Source organism: Euprymna scolopes, chromosome 23, assembly GCF_053919585.1.
Source record: "Euprymna scolopes isolate OS-2025 chromosome 23, ASM5391958v1, whole genome shotgun sequence".
NCBI classification, from domain to species: Eukaryota; Metazoa; Mollusca; class Cephalopoda; order Sepiida; family Sepiolidae; genus Euprymna; species Euprymna scolopes.
Window position 1 is genome coordinate 118,327,902 of NC_136504.1, and position 27,560 is coordinate 118,355,461.

At 31.2% G+C, this 27,560-nt stretch overlaps 1 protein-coding gene across 1 annotated transcript in view; it reads right to left on the reverse strand.

Annotated features, from left to right (window-relative positions):
* Window positions 1-877: 877 nt before the first annotated feature.
* LOC145246167 (uncharacterized) overlaps window positions 878-27,560 on the reverse strand; it is a 55,457-nt gene continuing 28,774 nt past the window's right edge. Inside the window, exon 2 of the mRNA XM_080108034.1 lies at window positions 878-4,750. Within this exon, the coding sequence (XP_079964160.1) occupies window positions 1,662-4,673 (3,012 nt within the window). The 5' untranslated portion in view covers window positions 4,674-4,750 and the 3' untranslated portion in view covers window positions 878-1,661. The remainder of the gene's footprint in view (window positions 4,751-27,560) is intronic.

The window sequence follows — 27,560 nt, forward strand, 5'->3', positions numbered from 1 at the left end:
TGGTCCAGTGGTCTTCATCAATTCATTAAGTACCTCATCATAACACAGCTTCCTATTCCAATAGCTTCTTTCCAAGTTTGTGGAACTCTCTTCCTGCTCCCTGTTTTCCTTCTACTGACAGCCTTGGTCTTTTCAAGACTAAGGTTAATAGGCATCTCCTGTCTTTGCAATTATCATTTTTTTGTTCTTGTTAGCTCTTTACATCAAGTGGCTTCATGTCTTGTCTTGAGCAATTTCCATAAAAAAGAAAAAAAAAAAAAATGGTAGATACCATTGGTTTTTATTTGAAATTCATTAATTTGATTTTTATTAATGAAAACAGTTTTCGAAGACAACTTAGTGAAAATTGAGCTTTTAGTTATCTCCCCGAGATAAAACTTGTGGTTCGAACTATCGCGAAAAAAGGTCAATTTTACTGAGATCGATTTTTTGCTATTATTAATTTAAAATAAAAATATATTAAAACAGTCCATACTATTTTCGAACATCTTAAACAAAATTAGCTCAATAAATTTGATGAGTGAGAATTCCCTTTCAGAATGAAATCGTCTCGAAGCAATATTGCGTTAGCAGCTAAAAAAGATATCTGCTGACTTACTGGAAATGCTGCCTACGGGGTCGACCATCCTGAATCTTGGATTTCGTGGTTTGTGATAAGTACACCCTTGTCATAGCTGCACTAAAATTTGTACACCAAAGTCAAGTATTATGGTTGCGCTGTGCTTCTAAACCAAACATAAACAGTATTTTTTTCTGCGCAATGGGTGTGTCGATGAACAATGAAATGAATCACACTCGCTTATTCCCTGGAAAACCACGTTAAAAAAAAAATTGACATGAGCATAAGACAGAATGACGAAGAATAATCAAATAATTGGAACTTGGATAATTTGGTTTTCTTTGTGATGAAAATATTCAGTTTCTTAAATTTGGTTTGGAATTATTGTTTTTTTTTTAACTACGTTGTTTTGTCTTTTTTTTTTTACAAATCAAAAACGGGGAAAATCATTTGCATCTTTCATTGAAGGATCAGAAGTTTTGCCAAATCAAAGTCAATGTTTTTCAATCGGACAAATTCATATCAAGCTGAACGGCCATGTTTGCTTTTTAGGTTCTTACTTAGAATTCAGCCTAATTAAAAAAAAAAAAAAGAAAAGATACAAAAAAATCTTTACGATGTAGCATCTGTCACAGAATGAATATGTCATATTCCAAAAGTCACATAAATTGATCAACTAGGACAGATACAAAAAACTCTTTATATGATGTATGTAATGATAACAAAATGAAGATGTCATATTCCTAAAATCATATAAATTGATCAAGTAAAGCAGATAAGCCCACAATAATTAAAACCTGCGAGATCAGATTTGTAATGCCATCAGTTTCAAATTAATAACTTTAAATCGTTTACATAATGGTTTTCCTTACAAAAATAAAACTACTTGATCAATTTATGTGATTTTTGGAACGTGACATTTCTGTTCTGTGAAGAGTATGTATGTTATAAAGATTTTTCAGCAGTTTTTTTTTTTTTTTTAAATTAAGTTGAATCCTAAACATAAGTCTTTTTCTGTTGTTTTTTTTTGTTTCTAACGTTTATGGCTTCCCCCACTCCCCCGTCTTTCTCGATTTCTACATAATGACAATCAGTATGCATGCTAGGAATGTTGTTCTGTTTGCGTTTGATTCGAAATGCCAAAATCGGCATGCTGTTGGTGCGTGTGATGCGTGTGTTGAGTGTGGGGATTAGCTTGTTGTTGTGGCTGTTGAGGATGGGGTGGTTGTTGTTGTTGTTGCGGATGGGGTGGTTGTTGTTGTTGCGGCTGCTGCTGCTGTATTTGATGATGATGATGTTGATGCTGATGGTGGTGATGGTGATGGTAATGGTGGTGATGCATGTGGCGATGCTGAGCGGATGTCGTCACTGGCGTCATTTCGGCTATGGTCGGCAAAGGAGTCGTCGACTGCTTGTTGTGGCAATAAGAAGTGGCTGTCATGGCCGTGCTATTTATGGTCAAAGACGACGAAGTATTGTTAGGCGTACCAGGTACTTGTGCTTCCTCGTCATCATCGTCGTCGTCGTCGTCGTCGTCATCGTCATCATCGTCGTCGTCGTCATCCTCTTCTTCAGCATCGTTGTTGTTATCATCATTGTCATCATCATCGTCGTCATCATCCTCCTCCTCCTCTTCTTCTTCTACGTCATCATCGTTGTTGTTGTTGTTGTTGTTGATAGGCGAGACACTGTTTGCTGCATCTTCCGCAGCAACTGCAGCCGCATGAGTACGTACATGCCGATGCAGTCCATACTGGTGTGCAAACCCCTTACCGCAAGTAACGCAAATATACGGTTTGATACCAGAGTGGATGGTGATATGGTATTCGTATGACGATTTCTGAGCGAAAGATTTTCCACACTGCGAACACTTAAATAGACTTTCCCCTGTATGAGTGCGGGCATGCCGCAGTAACAACTGCCGAGTGCTGAATGACTTGCCACAGTCGATACAGCTGCACATTATTCTAGCACTTTCCTGTGGCATGCTGTCACTATTATTAACAGTAGTAGTAGCAGCAGCAGTAGTAGTAGTAGTAGTAGCAGCAGTAGTAGTGAGAGCGGTATCAGTAGTGGTGGCGGATACAGTGGGCGTAATTTTTGCATGGACAGTTATAATATGGTCGCGTAGGAGGGTGGCTTGCGTGAAGATCTTAGAGCACTGGAGACACTTAAAGGTCTCGATTACAGCCGGACTCTCCACTACTGCCAGTGGTGTCGACAGTTCTTCCATTTTCTCGACTTTTGCCGTCTCACTGTCGACAGTCGTGTGAACCAAGTTCATGTGATGCTGAAGTGCAATCTCCTCTCGGAAACTGTCTGTACAGTAGGTGCAGTGCCATAACTCCTGCAGCTGTTCCGAGTCGTCTGCCGAATGGGTTGTGGCCACGTGGTTCTTAAGGGACGAAAGTTCACAGAATGCCTTCTCGCACTGCGAGCACTGGTGCGGACGGACCCCCGTGTGGATGCGGAGATGCCGCTTGAGACCCGAATTTTGGGAGAATTTCTTCCCACAATGAACGCACAAATAGGGCTTTTCTCCAGTATGAGTTCGTTCATGCTGTTGCAATCCAACCTGTCGAAAAAATCCCTTACCGCAGTGATTGCATTTAAAGGGACGATCGCCAGAATGCAGCGTCGAATGTCTTTTCAGTGTCGCCTCGGTTGGGAACGATTTGTTACACTCGCTGCATTTGAATGCACCTTTCTTTGCTGCAGCTAAACTTGCCTTGGTTGGCTTGCGGGGTTTTTTTCCAACCTGTGGGTCTCCACCTGCCGCTGCTTCTGATTCTTCAGCGACGCCATTGTTGTCGGTAGAGGCTCCGTCTTGGAGACTTTTTGGAGACGGGTTATGACACGTGATGTGGTGCTTGAGGGAGGATTGGTTGTGGAATGCTTTGCCGCATTCAACGCAGGAATATGGCTTTTCATCCGTGTGGATACGCATATGACGCCGTAGGGAGGTTCGCTCTGAGAATGACCGGTTGCATTCAATGCATACAAAAGGCTTTTCGCCAGTATGAGTTCGGAGATGCGACTTTAGATGCGAAGCGTGGATAAACGACTTCTGGCATCGGACGCACTTATAAGGTTTATTCCCTGTATGCTTGGCAAGATGATTCTTGAGCGAAGTCTGGTTGTAGAACGCCTCCGAACAGTAGACACACACGTACGGACGTTCCCCACTGTGCAAACGTAGGTGGCGCTTCAATGACGACTGCTCTGAGAATGCCCGCGGGCACTTGAGACAACGATGAGGTTTCTCCCCCGTATGAGTCCTCAAGTGCGATTTGAGATGGGACGTTGTTGCGAAGCACTTCTCGCAGTGCAAGCACGTATATGGGCGGTCGATATTGCTGCGACGCAGATGCGAGAACAGCTGGTATTTTGTCTTGTATGGCTGGTTGCTCTCCTCGGGCTCGTCGAACGACCATTCGTAGATGCTTTCTCTCTCTTTCAAACTGAGCCCCGAGCTGCCCCCGAATTTCTCGGGGGCACCACCATCCATACTACCACCAGCGTCTCCACTGCCTCCACCTTCACGATTTACTTGTCCGTCACCAACATCATGCATGTCAGCATCACCACCAGTGTTGTGATTGGCGGATTCTTCTTTAAAATTATGGATCAGTTCCTCGTCATTATTATTATCATCATTGTCGTCTTCGTCATCATCATCATCATCATCATCCTGCTGCTGCTGTTGATCTAAACCATCTTCCAAGGATTCATTAGAGTTAACTATTGGTTGATGATGATGATGATGCTGATGTGGTTGCTGATGATGATTGCTAGTATTACAAGCTTTGTTATGTGATGCTGATGCACAGTACATCTTGAGGTAACTGTTGCCGCCTTTGGGGTGTGCCATCCCGACACCCCCGTCCGTCTTGGCAACTGGACCACTGCCATTGGAAATGGAATTACTAAACTTGGTTGCAGCAGAGAAACTATTGTTGCTGTTCCCGCTACTCACAGGGAACCTGTTATTGGTCGCGTTAGTTTCAATGTTTTGAACGGGTGATTGGAGCTTGCCGATCGACGGTAGTGGGCAGCGTACATAATTACTGGCAGCGTTTTGTTGAAGGTCATTGTCGTATTTTCCATGCTCCATCACTGTAAATCAGATGACCAAATACAAGTTGGTTTACTGACATCCGAGGGGGAAGATTTTCACACTGCCATTATTGCCTGTAAAAGAAAAGAAAAAAAAAAATATAAATAATAAATATATATATATATATATATATATATCAATAACAACAAATTACAATTATTATTCAAAGAATTTTATGTATTGATGGGACGATTCCAAAATTTTTCCCAATTCCAATCCAATTACCAATTCCGTTCTAAATTTCCGATTTCGATCTGATTCCGATTCTTTTAATATTTATAAATATTTAATTAGAGATTTGGGTTTTTTTTTGTTGTAAATTTTCAAATTATCACATAAATCCCTGGGTATATTTTTTCCCAAATGTTTTCTTGGAATGCATTGCAAACTGAAAGACAACAAAAGGTTTATTTTAAATAAAGCAAAATTGTATCAGTTCGTCGTTAGTGTACAACGTGCTACTTGAAAGTTTTCATAAACAGTTGAAAATAGTCGATGATTGGTAGGTAAAATGAGAAAACGATGTAAGAACAAAATATTAACAACCGGCCCCCACCCCATAGCTACAAACAAATTTCTGAATAACAATGTTACTATTTAGAAAACCATTTTTAACATGGAGAGGGCATTGGGATTTGTTAACTATTATGTGCCTTCCTTCTATGAATGTTCAAATTTTATTTTAATTATATAAATTTGGTGGGTTATTAAATTGATTTTCTTTGCTGTCAAAAAAGAAAAACAAAAACAAGATGCAAATAATAACAACTAGCGGGATCTGTGGAAATTCCACAGGGACTCATTCATATGTAATATATTGATGTTGGCATTCATGGCATAAATAGACATGTTCTGATATTATTGTAACTCCTGTTAAAACTACAAAAGTATTTATCTAGCAGGGACGCCCGACGTAGCCCGGTCGTAAAATACGCTTAAATATTATATTTTAATTCTTGCATATTTTGTATATATTATAATAGAGTTAATGTTCTATCAATTTTTATATATTATAAAGTTGCAATTTCAAAAATAAAAATATGACTTGAGTGTATTAGCTTGAGTTTTTTCAGCTATAATCGAAACTGAAACCAAAATTTATGAAGAATCTTTGATAAAATTATTTATTACAAAAAATGGACCACTGGAGTCCCATCAGCTATAATAGACACCATATGGCCATTTATCAAATAGGTGCGAAAAGCTTTTTAAAATCTGTGATATTGGATAGGCAAGTGAACTCTAGAATATTTACTTTGCTTACAATAAAAACTAATAAAAACAAATTAAATTAGGTTCGGAAAGTCTACATCTGGGAATGGGTTTTCAAATATGCTTGGAATAACAATTGCTACAACCGTGAAGGATTTCCTTGTCAAAAGAGGTGCCATAAAACTTTAATTATTTCAGAAGAAGCCGATGACAGAAAACCCAATGTACAGTTGGCTCCAACAAAATTTAACCCCCTCCCCCCGCCCAGAGTATTTAAAACTTATTAATATTCATAGGAACAACTTCTAATAAAAAAAATAAAAAATAAAAAAAATTTGTGCAGGTTTCATTTTTTATTTTCAAATTGTAAAGAATCGGTTTGGAATTTTCCGATTCTGATTCCGATTAATTGTACCAAGACTAATTTTATGTTTACTGAAAAGTTTGGAGTAGTTTATAAAATACTTTCTTTTTTTTTTTACATAGGCATCACCACATTATCAAGGCCAAGAGGCCACTCAAGGATAAGGGTTAAAGAGTGTACAGTAGAAATTGGACAATATAGTAATCATTAGTAATGAAAGTTTGGTAAATTTGATAACTTATATGGAACGGCTCATCAAGAACTTATTTACGTTAGACTTGAAGACAACCATATTGTAGTCAGCTGGAAAGCAGGAAAACGGAAGACAATTCCACAGGCGTGCAGTTCTAAGAAAGAAGCTTTGTTCATGGAATCTACGTTTAGGTTTAGGTACAGATAAAGAGCGGGGGGAATTATTGATAGTGCTTTCAGCTAAACGAGTGTTTCTTGTGAAAGTTTGGCGAGGGGGGACCATAGATTGAAGCTCATTCGAACACTTTCCATGAAAATAACGATACATCAGAGACAAACCCGCAACATCTCTTCTGTGAGATAGAGGTTGCAAGGAAGAGAAAAGGACATCTCCTACGAGGCTACGAAGTCTATTTTGAACTCTATCAAGGCAGGAGGACAAGTCCTTTCTAGCAGCTCCTGCCCAGATGTGGCAACAGTATTCCATCCTTGGACGTACCTGGCTCTTATATAGATAGAGAATAGCATCAGCAGTGAGATATCTACCGGATCGATAGAAAGATCCCACCATTTTTCCAGCGGCCTTGGCAACAGATTTGATGTACGTGTTCCATTTAAGATCAGGAGTAATGGTCAAGCCCAGAAGCTTGTCAAAACTTGAGGCCTCCTGAAGACGAGAGCCATTCATTTCAATTGATGCCAGATGTGGATCAGAATGTTGATGATGTAAAGAGAGAAGCTTTGTTTTAGATGCATTAAAAGTAACCAGCCACTCCTTACCCCATTGTACTACGTGCTCAAGATCAGGAGAGAGAATTGGAGAGAACTTGGTCGTTTACTGTCTTAGATGTGCTACCATAAATGGTAGTGTCGTCAGCATAAATGTCTACAAATGATGTAAGAATGTGATTTGGAAGATCATTAATGTAGATCAGGAAAAGAGTTGGGCCCAGGATGGACCCCTAAGGGACACCAGCATTAATACTGTGAGCTTTTGATTTTTGCCCCTCAACTAATACTCTTATGGACCTATCAGAAAGAAATGATTTAATAATTGAGAAGACATTTCCAGCTATACCATAGCTAGAGATCTTATGGAGTAAACCTTTATGCCATACCCTATCAAAGGCCTTAGATATGTCAAGAGCAATTGCCCTAGAAAGGTTGCCTCCGTCGAGAGATTTGCTAATCCTATGAGATATAACTGTAAGCACATCTGCTGTAGATCTAGCAGAACGGAAACCATATTGAGTGTCACTAAGAAGGTTATTTTTGTTGAGATGGTTGATTACTTCTGTATTTAACACAGATTCCAGCAACTTACTCATGACGCACAGGAGACTTATTGGCCTGTACTGAGAGGGGGATGAGCGATCACCTGAATTCTTAAATACAGGGCATACTGATGAAATTTTCCAGGGAGATGGGAAACTATTCTCCTTAAGACAACGTTTAAACAGTTTTGTAAGTATGGGCGCTAGTTCAGGTTGAAGTTTTTTGAGTACTATAATTGGAATACCGTCAGGGCCAGTTGCTTTACTGGAATCAAGGTTTTTGATTAGTTTGGCAACATCACGTACAGATATACGTATATCACATAGCGTGTTTTCTGATACAGGAGGAAATATTGGGGGTTGGCGGCCTTGATCGCAAAGGGTAGAATTAGCTACAAAGTTCTTGGCAAAGAGTTTGGCTATGTCTGATGCTGACGAGATTACCTCAGGTCCATTGATAATAGTTGGGACGGAGCACACGCTTCTGTTCAGGATTCTGTTTGCTATTTGCCAAAACTGGTGGGAACCAAGCCGCTGCTCAGCTACTTTGGACTTAACAGATTGAGCATACAACTCTCTTGCGTTCTTTATTACTTTCTTACAATGGTTGCTGGCAGTCCTGAAAGCGGCTTTAGTTTCCATACATCTATTACGTTGGAAACAGTGGAAAAAGTGATTTCTGTGCGCAATGGCAGCAGCACATTCTGGAGAGAACCATGGCTGGCTGTTAGGTTTTTGCTGAAACTTTTTTGAGGATATGAAACGGTCAATACCTACAATTAACCATTCCGTCAGGTCTAATACTATAGAGGACACATCCTTTTTAAACATGGAATGCAGAGGTAGATCAGATATAAATGTACGGAAGCTATCCCGGTCAGCCTTAGTGTATCGATATACTGTACGATGGAGAGGTACGTCTGGGGACTTATTACATTTCATTTTTATCTTAATTGATACAACAGAGTGGTCGGAAGATCCAAGAGACGACAGAACAGAAACTGAACATAGTTCAGGGCAAGTTGTGAGAAAAAGGTCTAGTAGGCTCGCATACTGGCCGTCATTGTCGGGCACATGGGTGGGTTCCTGAACAATCTGAATGAGGTCATAGGCAATGAAGAAATCATGACAGAACCTCCCCTCATCATCGGTCTTGTTTGAGTGGGTCAACCATTCGACGTTGTGAACATTGAAGTCTCCACATACGTGAATGTTAGCTGAAAGATAAGCAGATAGGACTTGGTCAATTTTCTCAGATATGCTTTGAAAGATAGTAACTCCGCTGTTGTGGGGGCGATAGAGAGTAAATATAAATGCAGTAGTGTGAGCTAAAGCAACCCGGAAGCACATATAAGGTAAGTTAGGATCTTCCCTGAAGATGTCCCTACCACATGGAAAGCTATCTTTAATATAGGCACATATTCCATGCCCATGACGATCTTGGGGGTCAGATTTAGAAATTAAGTTAGAGTATCCTTTAAATGCGAACTCTTCTAGGGAAATAGCCTGTCCAATGCCAGTTTCACTTAAAAATAAAAGGTCTGGTTTAGTTTCCTGTAATTGGGTTTCAACCTCTGGAAGGTTAGAACGTAGACCCCTGATGTTGGAGAAGGAGACATGGTAGTAGGGGTCTACGTTGGAACTTGGAGAACCGGGTTTAATCGTGTATTTTTTCTTGAAACTTGTCATGATGAAATTTTGGAATTTGTGGACTAGGTCGTCAGATTTACTTAGAGCAGGACAGAGAGGGGAAACTAAGAGAGAAAAAGAAACGAAGAATTTTTTTTTTTTTGTAGCTAATGATAAGGTAAAGCCGTAACAATTACCCACTAGTATGGCATCGAGAGGCCCCACCAGAAGCTACTGCATGGTCCAGAATCCATTCACCAAATGGCAATACAGCAGCCCCAGTTCTTTGCACTTGCTGATAGGACAGCCTCCTTAGTGGTTAATCCAAGGTTCGGGTCCCTGACTATCAGGTGGATAACGTCAGCCCAGACAAAACGTTTACCTCCAGCACCCTTACTAGTGACATGGCTACAAGGATAGACATAGACACAGAAAATTTCTGCCATCTCTGCCAACTGTTCGCGCAAAATACTGCCAACCTAGAAAACAGCTTTTTCTTCTCCCTTTGTCAGAAAAATCACTCATTAAAAAATGAGGACTGAGGGACAAATAAGAAGAAGCGAGAGTAACAGGAGCTGCCGATAACGCATCCACAATGCGTTTTCTACTCTCCATTAAAAAAAAAAAAAAAAAAAAATTATTAAGTATTCTACTTAATAAAAGTCCAACAGACGTGTTTAAGGGAAAGTATGGTGATAGATTCCCCTCTCACGAACTAAGAATGAGTACAATTTCGTAATCTATTTTTGCAATCAACTCGGTAGATAAATAAACATTTATGGACGAGAAAAAAAGCTAGCATTTAATAAAACAGAAATACATAAATTAAATACTGAAATAAAATGGAGTTATTAATATTTGAATCTAAAAATAAAAAGTATGATTAAAATTGAAATCACTTATCTCAACAAAAACACGTCCGTCTCCAAAATGCAAACTGTAGTGAAGAATTTAAGTTAACAGCGTTCAAAAGATATTTTTTAAATTAACCGTTAAAAGAAAAGCGTGATTTTATTCTGAACTTTAGCTAATCACTTGTTGACAATTACTGTTGAGACGATTAATCTGAATTGGAAAATGGAAAAATCAGAACTTTGGAGGGTATTGAAATCAGAAAAAAAAATTGCGCCTACTTTCCGATACCAAAAACGATTCTTTTGTCTTTTTCATTTGATTTTTCTTATTTATTGATTTTTAATTACTAATAAAACTAAAATCTATAGATCATCCTCACAAGAATATTTTTACGTTTAGAACGTGTTTTTAGTATTTTATTTGGAATTCATTATCGAGATGAGTATTATTTATTGATTTTATTTATTGAAGACTATTATCCTCATCTTTTCTTAAAATTAATGTGTTTTTAGGTTAATTGAGGAAAAATGTAGCAACTCTATAGTTAAATAGACATTTAATCAGAATCTGTAATTGTATTGGAATTGGAAATTTAGCACAAAATCGATGAATTGTGTTGAAATTGAGAAAAATATTGGAATCGTTCCATCTCTACTTGCAATCCTGGTGCAACCAGATCAGGCTGTCGAAAGATGACTCCATGACACAAATACACCTACATTAACACCTTTGTTTTTCTTTTTTAATTATTTGCACAACTAAGTCATGTTCTGCAAAGCCTAAAAACAACAGTCCCCTTCCCCTCCCTCCCCACCTTTTTTCTACACAACCACTTTCCTGTAAAATGCAAAAAAAGCAATACAATTGTGCAAAGCTACTCTATGCAAATTTAGTATACACCCAACAATCAGAAAACTTGAAATCCTTCAAAATATGCAGAGCCAAAACACGGCAAATAATCATTATTTTTGTTGTTTGTATTATTTAGTACATTATTATTTATTATTATTTAGTACATTATTATTTATTATTATTTAGTACATTATTATTTATTATTATTTAGTACATTATTATTATTTATTATTTAGTACATTATTATTATTTATTATTTAGTACATTATTATTTATTATTATTTAGTACATTATTATTTTTTATTATTTAGTACATTATTATTATTTATTATTCAGTACATTATTATTTATTATTATTTAGTACATTATTATTTATTATTATTTAGTACATTATTATTTTTTTTATTTAGTACATTATTATTTATTATTATTTAGTACATTATTATTTATTATTATTTAGTACATTATTATTTATTATTATTATTTATTATTTTTTAGTACATTATTATTTATTATTTTTTAGTACATTATTATTTATTATCTAGTACATTATTATTTTTTATGAATTAGTACATTATTATTTATTATTATTTAGTACATTATTATTTATTATTATTTAGTACATTATTATTTTTTATTTAGTACATTATTATTTATTATTATTTAGTACATTATTATTTTTTATTATTTAGTACATTAGTATTTTTTATTATTTAGTACATTATTATTATTAAGTACATTATTATTTATTATTATTATTTAGTACATTATTATTTAGTAAATTATTATTTTTTTATTATTTAGTACATTATTATTTATTATTATTTAGTACATTATTATTTATTATTATTTAGTACATTATTATTTTTTTTATTTAGTACATTAGTATTTTTTATTATTTAGTACATTATTATTTATTATTATTTAGTACATTATTATTTATTATTATTTAGTACATTATTATTTATTATTATTTAGTCCATTATTATTTATTATTATTTAGTCCATTATTATTTATTATTATTTAGTACATTATTATTATTTATTATTTAGTACATTATTATTTATCATTATATTTTAGTACATTATTATTTATTATTATTTAGTACATTATTATTTATTATTATTTAGTACATTATTATTTATTATTATTTTTATTATTTTGTACATTATTATTTATTATTATTATTTATTATTTTTTAGTACATTATTATTTATTATTTTTTAGTACATTATTATTTATTATCTAGTACATTATTATTTTTTATGAATTAGTACATTATTATTTATTATTATTTAGTACATTATTATTTATTATTATTTAGTACATTATTATTTTTTATTTAGTACATTATTATTTATTATTATTTAGTACATTATTATTTTTTATTATTTAGTACATTAGTATTTTTTATTATTTAGTACATTATTATTATTAAGTACATTATTATTTATTATTATTATTTAGTACATTATTATTTAGTAAATTATTATTTTTTTATTATTTAGTACATTATTATTTATTATTATTTAGTACATTATTATTTATTATTATTTAGTACATTATTATTTTTTTTATTTAGTACATTAGTATTTTTTATTATTTAGTACATTATTATTTATTATTATTTAGTACATTATTATTTATTATTATTTAGTACATTATTATTTATTATTATTTAGTCCATTATTATTTATTATTATTTAGTCCATTATTATTTATTATTATTTAGTACATTATTATTATTTATTATTTAGTACATTATTATTTATTATTATATTTTAGTACATTATTATTTATTATTATTTAGTACATTATTATTTATTATTATTTAGTACATTATTATTTATTATTTTTTAGTACATTATTATTTATTATCTAGTACATTATAATTTATTATTTTTTAGTACATTATTATTTATTATTTAGTACATTATTATTTATTATTATTTAGTACATTATTTTTTTTATTAAGTACATTATTATTTATTATTATTTAGTACATTATTATTTATTATTATTTAGTACATTATTATTTAGTACATTATTATTTATTATTATTTAGTCCATTATTATTTAGTCCATTATTATTTATTATTATTTAGTACATTAGTATTTTTTATTATTTAGTACATTAGTATTTTTTATTTAGTACATTATTAGTATTAAGTACATTAATGTTTATTATTATTTAGTACATTATTATTTAGTAAATTATTATTTTTTATTATTTAGTAAATTATTATTTTTTATTATTTAGTACATTATTATTTATTATTATTCAGTACATTATTATTTATTATTATTTAGTACATTATTATTTTTTTATTTAGTACATTAGTATTTTTTATTAGTTAGTACATTATTATTTATTATTTTTTAGTACATTATTATTTAGTCCATTATTATTTATTATTATTTAGTACATTATTATTTATTATTATTTAGTACATTATTATTTATTATTATTTAGTACATTATTATTTATTATTATTTAGTACATTATTATTTATTATTTTTTAGTACATTATTATTTATTATCTAGTACATTATTATTTTTTATTATTTAGTACATTATTATTTATTATTATTTAGTACATTATTATTTATTATTATTTAGTACATTATTATTTTTTATTTAGTACATTATTATTTATTATTATTTAGTACATTATTATTTATTATTATTTAGTACATTATTATTTATTATTATTTAGTACATTATTATTTAGTCCATTTTTATTTATTATAATTTAGTACATTATTATTTATTATTATTTAGTACATTATTATTTATTATTATTTAGTACATTATTATTATTTAGTACATTATTATTATTTAGTACATTATTATTTAGTCCATTATTATTTATATTATTTAGTACATTATTATTTATTATTATTTAGTACATTATTATTTATTATTTAGTACATTATTATTTATTATTTAGTACATTATTATTTATTATTATTTAGTACATTATTATTTATTATTATTTAGTACATTATTATTTATTTTTATTTAGTACATTATTATTTATTTTTATTTAGTACATTATTATTTATTATTATTTAGTACATTATTATTTATTATTATTTAGTACATTATTATTTATTATTATTTAGTACATTATTATTTATTATTATTTAGTACATTATTATTTATTATTATTTATTATTATTTAGTACATTATTATTATTTAGTACATTATTATTTAGTCCATTATTTATTATTATTTAGTACATTATTATTTATTATTATTTAGTACATTATTATTTATTATTATTTAGTACATTATTATTTAGTCCATTATTATTTATTATTATTTAGTACATTATTATTTATTATTATTTAGTACATTATTATTTATTATTATTTAGTACATTATTATTTATTATTATTTAGTACATTATTATTTATTATTATTTAGTACATTATTATTTATTATTATTAAGTACATTATTATTTATTATTATTTAGTACATTATTATTTATTATTATTTAGTACATTATTATTTATTATTATTTTGTACATTATTATTTATTATTATTTAGTACATTATTATTTATTATTATTTAGTACATTATTATTTATTATTATTTAGTACATTATTATTTTTTATTATTTAGTACATTATTATTTATTATTATTCAGTACATTATTATTTAGTACATTATTAATTATTATTTAGTACATTATTATTTATTATTATTTAGTACATTATTATTTTTTATTATTTAGTACATTATTATTATTTATTATTTAGTACATTATTTATTATTATTTAGTACATTATTATTTATTATTATTTAGTACATTATTATTTATTATAATTTAGTACATTAGTATTTATTATTATTTAGTACATTAGTATTTATTATTATTTAGTACATTATTATTTATTATTATTTAGTACATTATTATTTGTTATTATTATTTAGTACATTATTATTTATTATTTAGTACATTATTATTTATTATTATTTAGTACATTATTATTTAGTCCTTTATTATTTATTATTTAGTACATTAGTATTTATTATTATTTAGTACATTATTATTTTTTTATTTAGTACATTATTATTTATTATTATTTAGTACATTATTATTTATTATTATTTAGTACATTATTATTTATTATTATTTAGTACATTATTATTTATTATTATTTAGTACATTATTATTTATTATTATTTAGTACATTATTATTTATTATTATTTAGTACATTAGTATTTATTATTATTTAGTACATTATTATTTATTATTATTTAGTACATTATTATTTATTATTATTTAGTACATTATTATTTAGTCCTTTATTATTTATTATTATTTAGTCCATTATTATTTATTATTATTTAGTCCATTATTATTTATTATTATTTAGTACATTAGTATTTATTATTATTTAGTACATTATTATTCATTATTATTTCGTTGACATCTATGCTGATGACACGACTATCTATGGCAACACATCAAAGGCTGTAAATGATGAAGTTCTCTCTGATTCTCTCTCCTCTGATCTTGAGCGCGTGGTTCAGTGGGGGAAGAGGTGACTAGTTACCTTTAATGCATCTAAGACCAAGCTCTGGTCCCCATCTGGCATCAATTAAAATGGATGGCTCTCGTCTAGGGGAGGCCCCATGTTTTGATAAGCTTCTGGGTTTGACCTTTACTCCTGATCTTAAATGGAACACATACATCAAGTCTGTGGCCAAGGTCGCTGGGAAAATGGTAGGATCCTTCTACCGCTCCAGAAGATATCTTACTAATGATGCAATTCTCTATCTATATAAAAGTCAAGTACGTCCAAGGATGGAGTACTGCTGCCACATCTGGGCAGGAGCTGCTAAAACCAGCCTATCCAGCCTTGACAGAGTACAAAATAGACTTTGTGGCTTAGTGGGGGATGCCCTTTTCTCTTCCCTGCAACCTCTTTCCCACAGAAGAGACATAGCAAGCCTATCTTTGTTCTATCGTTATTTCCATGGCAAGTGCTCGTCTGAGCTTCATTCAATCTTTTTCAAAAAACACCTGACTAGCTGAAACCACCGTCAATAATTTCCCCCACTCCTTATCTGTGCCTAAATCAAAATGTAGATTCCATGAACAAAGCTTCTTTCTTAGAACTGCACGCCTGTGGAACTCTGTTCCGCTTGCCTGTTTCCCTCCCAACTTCAACCTGGATGTCTTCAAGTCCAACACAAATTCCTGATGAACCGCCCCCTTAAGTAATGACACTTTATCAATTCTCCAATACTCTTACTACGATACTATTATTTATTATTATTTAGTACATTATTATTTATTATTGTTTAAAGCGTATCTTGATGTTTATTGTTGAACCGTGTTCTTTTAATCATACATACGTTTGGTGGACAAGAGTTACCAGATCATGTGAAAGAACTGTCTCATGTCTGTGTTATTGAACTGTTTATTGTATACTAGGGGGGAACCCTGCTTTGCCCAATCATAAAATATGCTTAAATATGATATTGAACTCAACTAAAACAAATGCATCATACTTTCGCACTCACTATCAGCAATCTCGTACAAAGAATCAACTTCTGTTAAAATGTTTTTGATTGGTAGTGAGGGTACGACCCTAATGATTCCGACGATCTTACTTATAACTTACGGTTAGGATAATCAACCAATCAGAAGCCTTCAAATTTATTATAAAAAATATCGAATTTTGGATTCAACTCAGTTCGCTGTAAACCTCTGTCTCAAAATGACTGAATCGGGACTGCATTGATTCTTCGCCGCCATCTTTGTTACTAAGAATTAATCAACACTTGAGATTGTGACTGCATTTGATTCTTCGCCGATTTGATTTACTGCCGCCATCTTTGTTCAAGATAATGTCTCAACACTTAACAACTTCCTTACCCAAAACAAAGACATTACCTTCTGCTGGATACCCAGCCATATCGGACTGAGAGGGAACGAAAAAGTAGATACAGCAGCAAAACTATCACTCGAAATCGACTCAAGCAACACAAACGTACCCTACACTGACTACAAACCATCAATCAATAACTTCATCATATCCAAATGGCAAGAACTATGGAACTCCTACAAAGAAAACAAACTTTATCAAATTAAACCCATCCTCAAAGAATGGGCAGAAGTTAAAATCTCCAACAAGAAAATGACAAGAAAATAAGAAATAATAAAAGCAAGACTTAAAATAGGCCATACCGCTGCCACCCACTCATATCTACTTGAAGGCGAACAGTCACCAAGCTGTACACCATGTCAGGAACCCTACACAATGAAACATAGCCTAATCAACTGCATAGATTTCAATTAAACACAGAATATTATCAAGAAAACAATCTGAAAGACATTGATTCTAAAAACCTCTTAGAATTTCTAAAAGAAACAAAGTTCTACAATAAAATATAATTAGGAAAAACAAAAAAACATCCAGAAAACACAATATATAACTGTTACCTATCAAAAAAGCATTACTTTTCCTTAAATTTCCACACCAACAAAATCTAGAAAAATAACAAACAACAAATAAACAAAACAAAACCAATTCTTCAGCATTAAATTACGCAAAAGGGTTGATATGCTGGTAAAATAAACTACTTGCAATCTAAACTTTTAATATATATAATCTATATTAGTTCAGTTGGTGTTTTGTCTCAACCCTTTTCACGTTAAGGAATGTCAAATCTAGTCATTTTTAGTACACGTTTTTACACTTCACTCTCTTTACATTTTTTTTTAATATTTATTCAGGGTGTTTCGTTTAAATGTTGTTGTTTTGCACAGGAAAATTGTTGTTTTGTACATGAAAATTGTTGTTTTGTACATGAAAATTGTTGTTTTGTACATGAAAATTGTTGTTTTGGACATGAAAATTGTTGTTTTGTACAGGAAAATTGTTGTTTTGGACAGGAAAATTGTTGTTTTGTACAGGAAAATTGTTGTTTTGGACAGGAAAATTGTTGTTTTGTACAGGAAAATTATCGTTTTGTACAGGAAAATTGTCATTTTGTACAGGAAAATTGTCGTTTTGCACAGGAAAATTGTCGTTTTACACAGGAAAATTGTCATTTTGTACAGGAAAATTGTCATTTTGTACAGGAAAATTGTCATTTTGTACAGGAAAATTGTCAGTTTGCACAGGAAAATTGTCGTTTTGTACATGAAAATTATTGTTTTGTACAGGAAAAATGTTTTGTAGAGGAAAATTGTTGTTTTGGACTTTGCACAACATGACTGCATTTTGCAAAGAGGAAAAAATAATAAAAATCAATGTTTGGTGCATTTTAGGTCAGGAGGCCAGTATCTCCAGACAGCCTGATCTGGTAGCACCATATTCTTTATTAAACTAGCACAAAAAAATATGCTCTGGCCGATTGTATACTTTTGATAGACTGAAAGGATTATATCATCATGGCCTTTATTCATTCTCATGATACAATGGATATACTTTGTAAGGGTGGCTGCACATGTAATTGTGAAGCAAGGGTGCACAATCTCTAACCACAACTCTCTTAATTCGGCACTGCTTGATTACAATGACAAGGAAAACCCAAGAGTGACTGGAAACAATACCAATATAAGCACACACAGCACCTGGTATTCTTAAGTGGTCACCCATTCTAGTACTGACCATGCTCAAACATTACTTAACTTTGATCTAACGGGAACTGGAATGTTGACGTGATTATGTCGTATATGCCGTAAGGATTTTCATTTAATTGTGAAAGAAATACATACAATACAGAGTTAAAGCAAAATTGTTTGTGACTATCTATTATATAAATCTCATCTGTCTGTTTAAATGTATGTATGTATGTTTGTTTGTATGGCTGCCTAAAACTTTTGACAGAGGCAACAGATTTTCACAAGATCAGTATCCTTTTGAAGCTCAACCCTTCGGACGACAAATATCAAAAAATTGGCCAAAAACATTAATTCCTTCACCTTCAACTGGGCACTTTTCTACAAGGAAGGGTCGATTTTTTCACCGACATTTTTGCAAGTCATTCAAAGCTCGCGTCGCATAAAAGACGCTATTTCGACTGCCCATGATGTCACCATCGTGGTGGGCGCATCGATAAGACAGTTTGTTTTTTTTCACCTCCTTTTCCTCTGGCGCGTTACAGGTTTGAGTCTGCTTACTACTCCTAAATTTTTTTTTTTTTTTTGCTCAACCAACACCCTTACACACACCTCCACTTTCTTTTCTGCCTTTGCGTCGTGGGATCGAGCCTGCCTGCCTGCTATAACTTTTTTTTTTTTTTTGCTCAACACACAACTACAAACACCCGGGCAACACCAGGCACCCAAGCTAGTTTAAAATAATTTCCAATACTCATATAATCAATTATTCTGAATGTTTACTGTTGTTCTTTTAATTACACATGTTTTGTGGATTGGAGTTAACAGCTCATTTGAAAAACAAAAAAACTGTTTCATGCTCATATGTTTATTGTATGTGCAAACGGTGGAGACAAATAGGACCCCCCCCCCAACAATCTGGCCAAAGTGCAAGAAAGCCCCAGGACACAGACCACCTGATCCTACAATATCCAATCACCCGACTGGAAGGAGGCGATGCGACAATCCATCTATCTGAAGACAATTTCTCAGACTGGCTAAAAACTAGCAGTATAGAGGTCTAACCCATATGATACTAATACTACTATTACTAGTTAAAAAAAAAAATTATGTAATGTTTTTTTTAGTTTTTTTTGTGTATGTATTAACAAATCACCGCTTACCAAGATTCTAAGGCCATTGAAGGATAAGGGTTACTGAGTTGGGGTGGACGGTGAGACAAAACCTTGAAAATTGGTAACAATGGTTGAAACTGGGCAAGAGTTTAATTATTTAAAAGAATGATTCAACAAGAATTTGTTTACATTAGACTTAAAAACAATTGTAGTCAGCTGGAAAGCGGCCCCAAAGTATCGTGTTCCACAGACGTGCAGTTAATGGAAAGAAACTTTGCTCATGGAAATTGTTTAGTTTTATGTACACAGAAAGAAAAAGGCAAGTTATTGATAATGGTTGTAGCTGGACGAGTTTTGTGAATGTGTTACAAGGGCGGCGGCAACCATAGATTGGAGCTCAGTTGAGAATCTGCCATGAAAATGAAAAGAGTAGAGAAAGATTAGCAATGTCTCCTGTGAGAAATGGAAGAGCCTCTCCCCCCACTAAATTTTTAAGTCAGTTTTGTACTCTGTCCAGACGAGGAAGAGTGCTGTGGACAGCTCCTCCCAAGATGTGGCAACAGTACACATTGGTATATTGATATGCAGCATCTTATTTACTCTCGCAATGATGATGAAGCACTAACAGCATATTTAAAGACATCCACTGGTGTCTTTAAATATGCTGTTCGTATTATTTAGTATATTATTATTGTTTAAAGAAGTGTACCTTGATGTTTATTGTTGAACAGTGTTCTTTTAATCATATATACGTTTGGTGGACGAGAGTTAGCAGCTCATGTGAAAGAACTGTCTCATGTCTGCGTTATTGAACTGTTTATTGTACCTATTTACAATGCCTCCCCACTGGACAGAGTTAGACACCAGGGTCGTTTTTTAACGTGGAGAAAAGGTACAAAAATAAAAATTGTCTCAGTCGTGAAGGTTTTCTCCTTCACTGAAAGAGAACGAGAAATGGAAGTGCCGCATCTGAAGAACAGATACTACACTTTGATCTTGGTCAAAAGGAGGGAACCTGGCTTTGCGTGATTGCAAAATACGCTTAAATATGATATTTTAATTTGTCCAGATTTCGTATACATTATTATAGAGTCGTGATTTCAAAAGTAAAATAAAAAGTATTTAGGTGCCATCAGCTAGAACCAAAACGGAAAGCAAAACTGTAGCATTCAAAGCTGGTGACGTTACCACTATACCAACGTGAAACGCATATGAACTGATTAAAAATAAACTAAGGTAATTGTACGAAAATGTATAACGATTTTTTTTCAATTTTGACCCCTATTTGACCCTTTGAAAACTATTTTAACCGGCTAAATATCCATAAAAGAACGGTCCATAAAAAATCCAATCAATTGAGACACCTAGCGCCACTCTGCGACTTTTAATTTTAGAAGAGATAGAGTTTGAAAACAGACAGACAATCAGACATAGTGAGTTTTATAATAGACTAGCGAGGGGTACCCGGCGTTGCCCGGGTGTTTGGAGGTGTGTGTGTGGGGGGGGGGGGTTAAAAAAAAAAAAAAGTAAGTATGAGGATCGAACCCGAACCGTTGAGGCAAAGTTGTAAATTAAAGTGTGAAAAAAAAAAAAAAAGTGCAACGTTAACGATTGCCCCACCGCGAGATGCTAACAGAAACACGTTTGAATTTATTTAATTACTTGGATTTAGCAGGTACCCGTTTTAATGAGTTAATGAGATCAAGTTTGACTGCGGGATAGTATTCATTTACTGCTGAACGCTTCCCTCCCCCCCAAAATGTTATAGGAAAATGACTAACCCACATGCGGCGAGCGACAAATATTGAATATTTATCTTTCCGAAATCGAGCAAATTAAATAGACAGGCGAGCTTCGTTGTTAACTGTGAGATATTATGATTTATATGTGATATAAAAAGTTTTAAAAAGTTGTGAAGCGAGCGATCGCTTCTCTGAAAAAAGCCTTTTGTTGACATACAGAAAAAGCGAACACACATACATACATACATTTTTGCTTTTATATATATAGATGTTTACTCGTGTTACACGCACTCACCTGCACACACATTCCACGCATTGTTACTTTGATATGCTGTATGTAACAAGTTATGTGGGTTATAGTCAGCTAACATAATTTAACAAAATAGTCAGCTAACATAATTTAACAAAATTTAAAAAGCTATTTTTTCCATAGTATTTTCAAGTTAAATTCAGTTTTTACGATATTTTTGTTTATCAAATTGTAAGATAATTTGCTTGGATGACTTTTTAAATTTAGTACTCAAGTAGAAAGTGGGATTTTTACTTAAAGAAAATTTTTTAAATAAAAAATAAAAAATCGAAATTAGAAAAATGATTCTTGTTTTAATATAATTATCACTAGTTTTGCCTGGTCGTAAAATATGCTTAAATATGATATTTTAATTTGTCAAAATTTTGCATATATTATTATAGAGTTATGATTTCAAAAGTAAGAAAAAAAAATATTTAGGTGCCATCAGCTAGAATCGAAACCAAAAGCAAAATTTTAGCATTCAAAGCTGGTGATGTTACCACCGTACCAATGTGACACGCATTTGAACTGGTTAAAAATAAACTAGGATGAATGTACAAAATTATAACGATTTTTTTTTCAACTTTGACCCATTTTTGACCCCTTAAAAACAATTTTAACCGGCTAAAGAACCATAAAAGCACAGTCCATAAAATATCCGATCATTTGTGGCCCCTAGCGCTGCTCTGTAATTTTTAGTTTCAGAGTTTGAAAATATGGAGAGAGACAGATGTATAGCCTTTTATATGTTAGATTGTGTAAGAACTTATATCAATTTGAAAAATGTTAAACATTAAGAAAAAAAAAAAAAATTATTAATGACCGTTTTGGTAGAAAAAAAAAAGTCCACTGATATCGGCCCATTGCTATGAATTTGGAATAAGAGCATGTGAGCGAGAAAAAGAAAAAGTAGTTCAGGGAGACATCTCCCACAGAAGAACTGAAATTTGACTCTAATGAAAAAGTGATATTGGAGACTGAGGCATATTTTGAGGCTGAAAACAAATTGTTCTTAAAAAAGAAAAACGCATTGAATCGTTGAAGTGACCTACTTGTCTAACCAGTTGTCTTTGTTGTTAGTATTATTTAGTATAATAATTATTTAGTATATTATTATTATTAGTATATTAATTATTTAGTATATCATTATTAGTAGTATATTAATTATTTAGTATATCATTATTAGTAGTATATTAATTATTTAGTATATCATTATTAGTAGTATATTAATTATTTAGTATATCATTATTAGTAGTATATTAATTATTTAGTATATCATTATTAGTAGTATATTAATTATTTAGTATATCATTATTAGTAGTATATTAATTATTTAGTATATTATTATTAGTAGTATATTAATTATTTAGTATATTATTAGTAGTAGTATATTAATTATTTAGTATATTATTAGTAGTAGTATATTAATTATTTAGTATATTATTATTAGTAGTATATTAATTATTTAGTATATTATTAGTAGTAGTATATTAATTATTTAGTATATTATTAGTAGTAGTATATTAATTATTTAGTATATTATTAGTAGTAGTATATTAATTATTTAGTATATTATCATTAGTAGTATATTAATTATTTAGTACATTATTAGTAGTAGTATATTAATTATTTAGTATATTATTAGTAGTAGTATATTAATTATTTAGTATATTATTAGTAGTAGTATATTAATTATTTAGTATATTATTAGTAGTAGTATATTAATTATTTAGTACATTATTAGTAGTAGTATATTAATTATTTAGTATATTATTATTAGTAGTATATTAATTATTTAGTATATTATTAGTAGTAGTATATTAATTATTTAGTATATTATTAGTAGTAGTATATTAATTATTTAGTATATTATCATTAGTAGTATATTAATTATTTAGTACATTATTAGTAGTAGTATATTAATTATTTAGTATATTATTAGTAGTAGTATATTAATTATTTAGTATATTATTAGTAGTAGTATATTAATTATTTAGTATATTATTAGTAGTAGTATATTAATTATTTAGTACATTATTAGTAGTAGTATATTAATTATTTAGTATATTATTAGTAGTAGTATATTAATTATTTAGTATATTATTATTAGTAGTATATTAATTATTTAGTATATTATTAGTAGTAGTATATTAATTATTTAGTACATTATTAGTAGTAGTATATTAATTATTTAGTATATTATTAGTAGTAGTATATTAATTATTTAGTATATTATTATTAGTAGTATATTAATTATTTAGTATATTATTATTAGTAGTAGTATATTAATTATTTAGTATATTATTATTAGTAGTATATTAATTATTTAGTATATTATTATTAGTAGTATATTAATTATTTAGTATATTATTATTAGTAGTATATTAATTATTTAGTATATTATTATTAGTAGTATATTAATTATTTAGTATATTATTATTAGTAGTATATTAATTATTTAGTATATTATTATTATTAGTAGTATATTAATTATTTAGTATATTATTAGTAGTAGTATATTAATTATTTAGTACATTATTAGTAGTAGTATATTAATTATTTAGTATATTATTAGTAGTAGTATATTAATTATTTAGTATATTATTAGTAGTAGTATATTAATTATTTAGTATATTATTATTAGTAGTATATTAATTATTTAGTATATTATTATTAGTAGTATATTAATTATTTAGTATATTATTAGTAGTAGTATATTAATTATTTAGTATATTATTATTAGTAGTATATTAATTATTTAGTATATTATTAGTAGTAGTATATTAATTATTTAGTATATTATTATTAGTAGTATATTAATTATTTAGTATATTATTATTTATTACTAGCAGTTCAACCCAGCTTTGCTCGAGCCCTATGTACTGTTCATAACTTGCCCTTCGTGTGAATAGACTTTATGTAAAATTTCAAATGTTTAGACCAAAAGTTGTCTGAGTAATTTCGTAGAGACCGCAGAGGTAATTTAAAAAAAAATTTGACCCCAATTTTGACCCTTTACCACTTATTATTTTGGTCTCAAATCAAAATAGAAAGTTTGACCATGTCCAAGTTACCTACATCTAAAATTTCAAGTCTTTAGACCCAAAATTGTCGGAGAAATTTGGTAGAATCTGCAAAGGTAAACTCTTTCAACTTTGACCTTTTGGCAGCCAAATTTTTACCTCAAAACTGATTAAATGTCTGAATACCTGTTATGTATAAATTTCAAATGTTTAGACCCAAAATTGGTTGAGTAGTTTGCTAGACACCACAAAATTAAAATCTTTTGAACTTTGACCTCTTGGCAGCTCAAATTTTCGACCCAAACTGATAAAAAAGCTTGCACTATTTATGTATAATATCAAATTTTTAGCCCAGCAATTGGCTGAGTAATTTGGTAGAGGCCGCAGCACCATGGAAAAGAAACAAACATAAATAAAAAGATCCAGGTCAGTATTTTTTCTCTTTTTAATAAAAGCATTTATGACTGTTGCTCTTGACACGACTTAAAAAAGTCTCTCGCTGCCACATGTCCATCTAGCCTGGTAATATTTCTCCTTCTTAATATCGCACGCTGGCCTATTTTCGCCATCATTTTACATGCCCGTCTCCTTTGGTGTCATCTATATTCTCCCCCGACCATGTGGTATCCTTTTTTTCTTTTTTTTTCAGATGCAAGCCCGAGCACTCTTGCTAATTTGCATATGCATTCAAACACTGCTCCTGCTGCTAATACAATTGTTTGCCATCCATCCCTCGGCTGCTGCTAATGCTCCGTTACATCCTGATGCAATCCTCTGTTGCTATAAGAGTCAAATATGTCCTATGATGGAGTACTATCGTCACATCTACGAAGAAGCTACCCACAGCATTCTCTTCCGTCTGGACAGAGTACAAAACTGGCTTCAAAATTTAGTACGGTGGGGGGCTCTTCCATTTCTCACAGGAGACATTGCTAATCTTTTTCTACTCTTTTCATTTTCATGGCAGATTCTCAACTGAGCTCCAATCTATGGTTGCCCCCACCCTTGTAACACATTCACAAAACTCGTCCAGCTACAACCATTATCAATAACTTGTCTTTTTCTTTTTGTGTACATAAAACTAAACAGAACTTCCATGAGCCAAGTTTCTTTCCATTAACTGCACGCCTATGGAACACAATAATTTGGGGCCGCTTTCCAGCTGACTACAACATAACTGCTTTTAAGTCTAATATAAACAAATTCTTGTTGAATCATTCTCATTTCAGAGGGAAATAAATCAAGAAAACACTCTCAAAAATGTTAAAGTTTCGCATAAGTTTTAGGTAAAAACAAAAGCATGTTAAAAAAACACAATAACACAAAAAAAAAACTTTACTTATCGGAACATTTATTGAATTAAAATAAATTTTTTTAAATTCTAAAATGAACGAAAGTTATCATAGTAAAATGTATGACTTAAAATTTGTATTTGAATTGGTCAGATTATTGTTCTCATCTTGGTTGCTTTTTCCACAACGTTTCAGCCGATGTAACCTCCGACCATCTTGAGATGCATATACACTGAATCAAGCCTCATCTCAAAACCATACAAACATCATATCAGTAAAAAAAATGTAATGGACCCGGATTTTATTTTTTTAAAAATAGACTTACTGCTACTTTCACCGTTCACCAATAACATCCAGTGTGAATGCATCTGAAGACGGTCGGAGGTTACATCGGCTGAAACGTTGTGGAAAAACAACCAAGATAAGAACAATAGTCTGACCAATTCAAATACAAATTTTAAGTTCATTTTAGAATTTAAAAAATTTTATTTTAATTCAATAAATGTTCAGAGAATTAATGTTTTATTTTCTGTTATTGTCTTACTTTAATGTATTTTTCTTTTTAACTACAAGTTATGCAAAATTTTAACATTTTCAGATAGGTCTTCTTGTATTACCCCCCCCCCTCCTTAAAGAAGTTCTTAAAAAATAAAAACACACAAAAAAAAATGTCCAAAATAACAATAATGCAAGTGTCATCTTTTTTGACTAACTTTTTTCATTGTACTAGCTATAAAACATTAGAAGTTAGTCACCAACCTAATACCTCCTGAACTATCAACTAACTTTCAACCTCTGTCCCATCACAAAATGTGGCATCCTTGTGCCTGTTTTACAAGTATCTCAATGGCAAGTACTCTGACCAATTCTGAGCACTAGTATCCCTTCGACGACAATATCCTCAACAAACCCGACAAGCAGCCCTACACTGTAGAGATCCCTCGATGCCGTAAAGCCATCTACTTGAATAGCTTTTCCCCACCCGGACTGCTGCACTTTAAAATTCCCTCCTGGACCCCTGCATCCCTGACTGTACTGATATGCAAAAATTCAAGTGTAATTTGAACAGACATCTCGCGGCCTAACTCTATAAATAGTATCCATGCAAATCTGGTCCCAAATAGTAGCCGCTCACGAATAAGTGGCTCTGCACATTGTTTGGGGTGAAATGACAAAATAAAAAAAAATAAAAAAGATAAAGATGAAAATTGGCATACCCAGATACTAGTTAATTAGGTATGCCAATACCCAAACACAGCAAAAACAGAAGTTATAAACTAGTAATATAAGATTATTAGCGAACAAACATTTATAACTAGCTGTATCTATCCGATGTTGCCCGGGAGTATTTTTACTTTTAGTTTTATTTTGCACATATTTTTTAAAGACTATGTCATTTGTCATTTTTACCAAATCATTTTTTTAAGACTATGTCATTTGTCATTTTCACC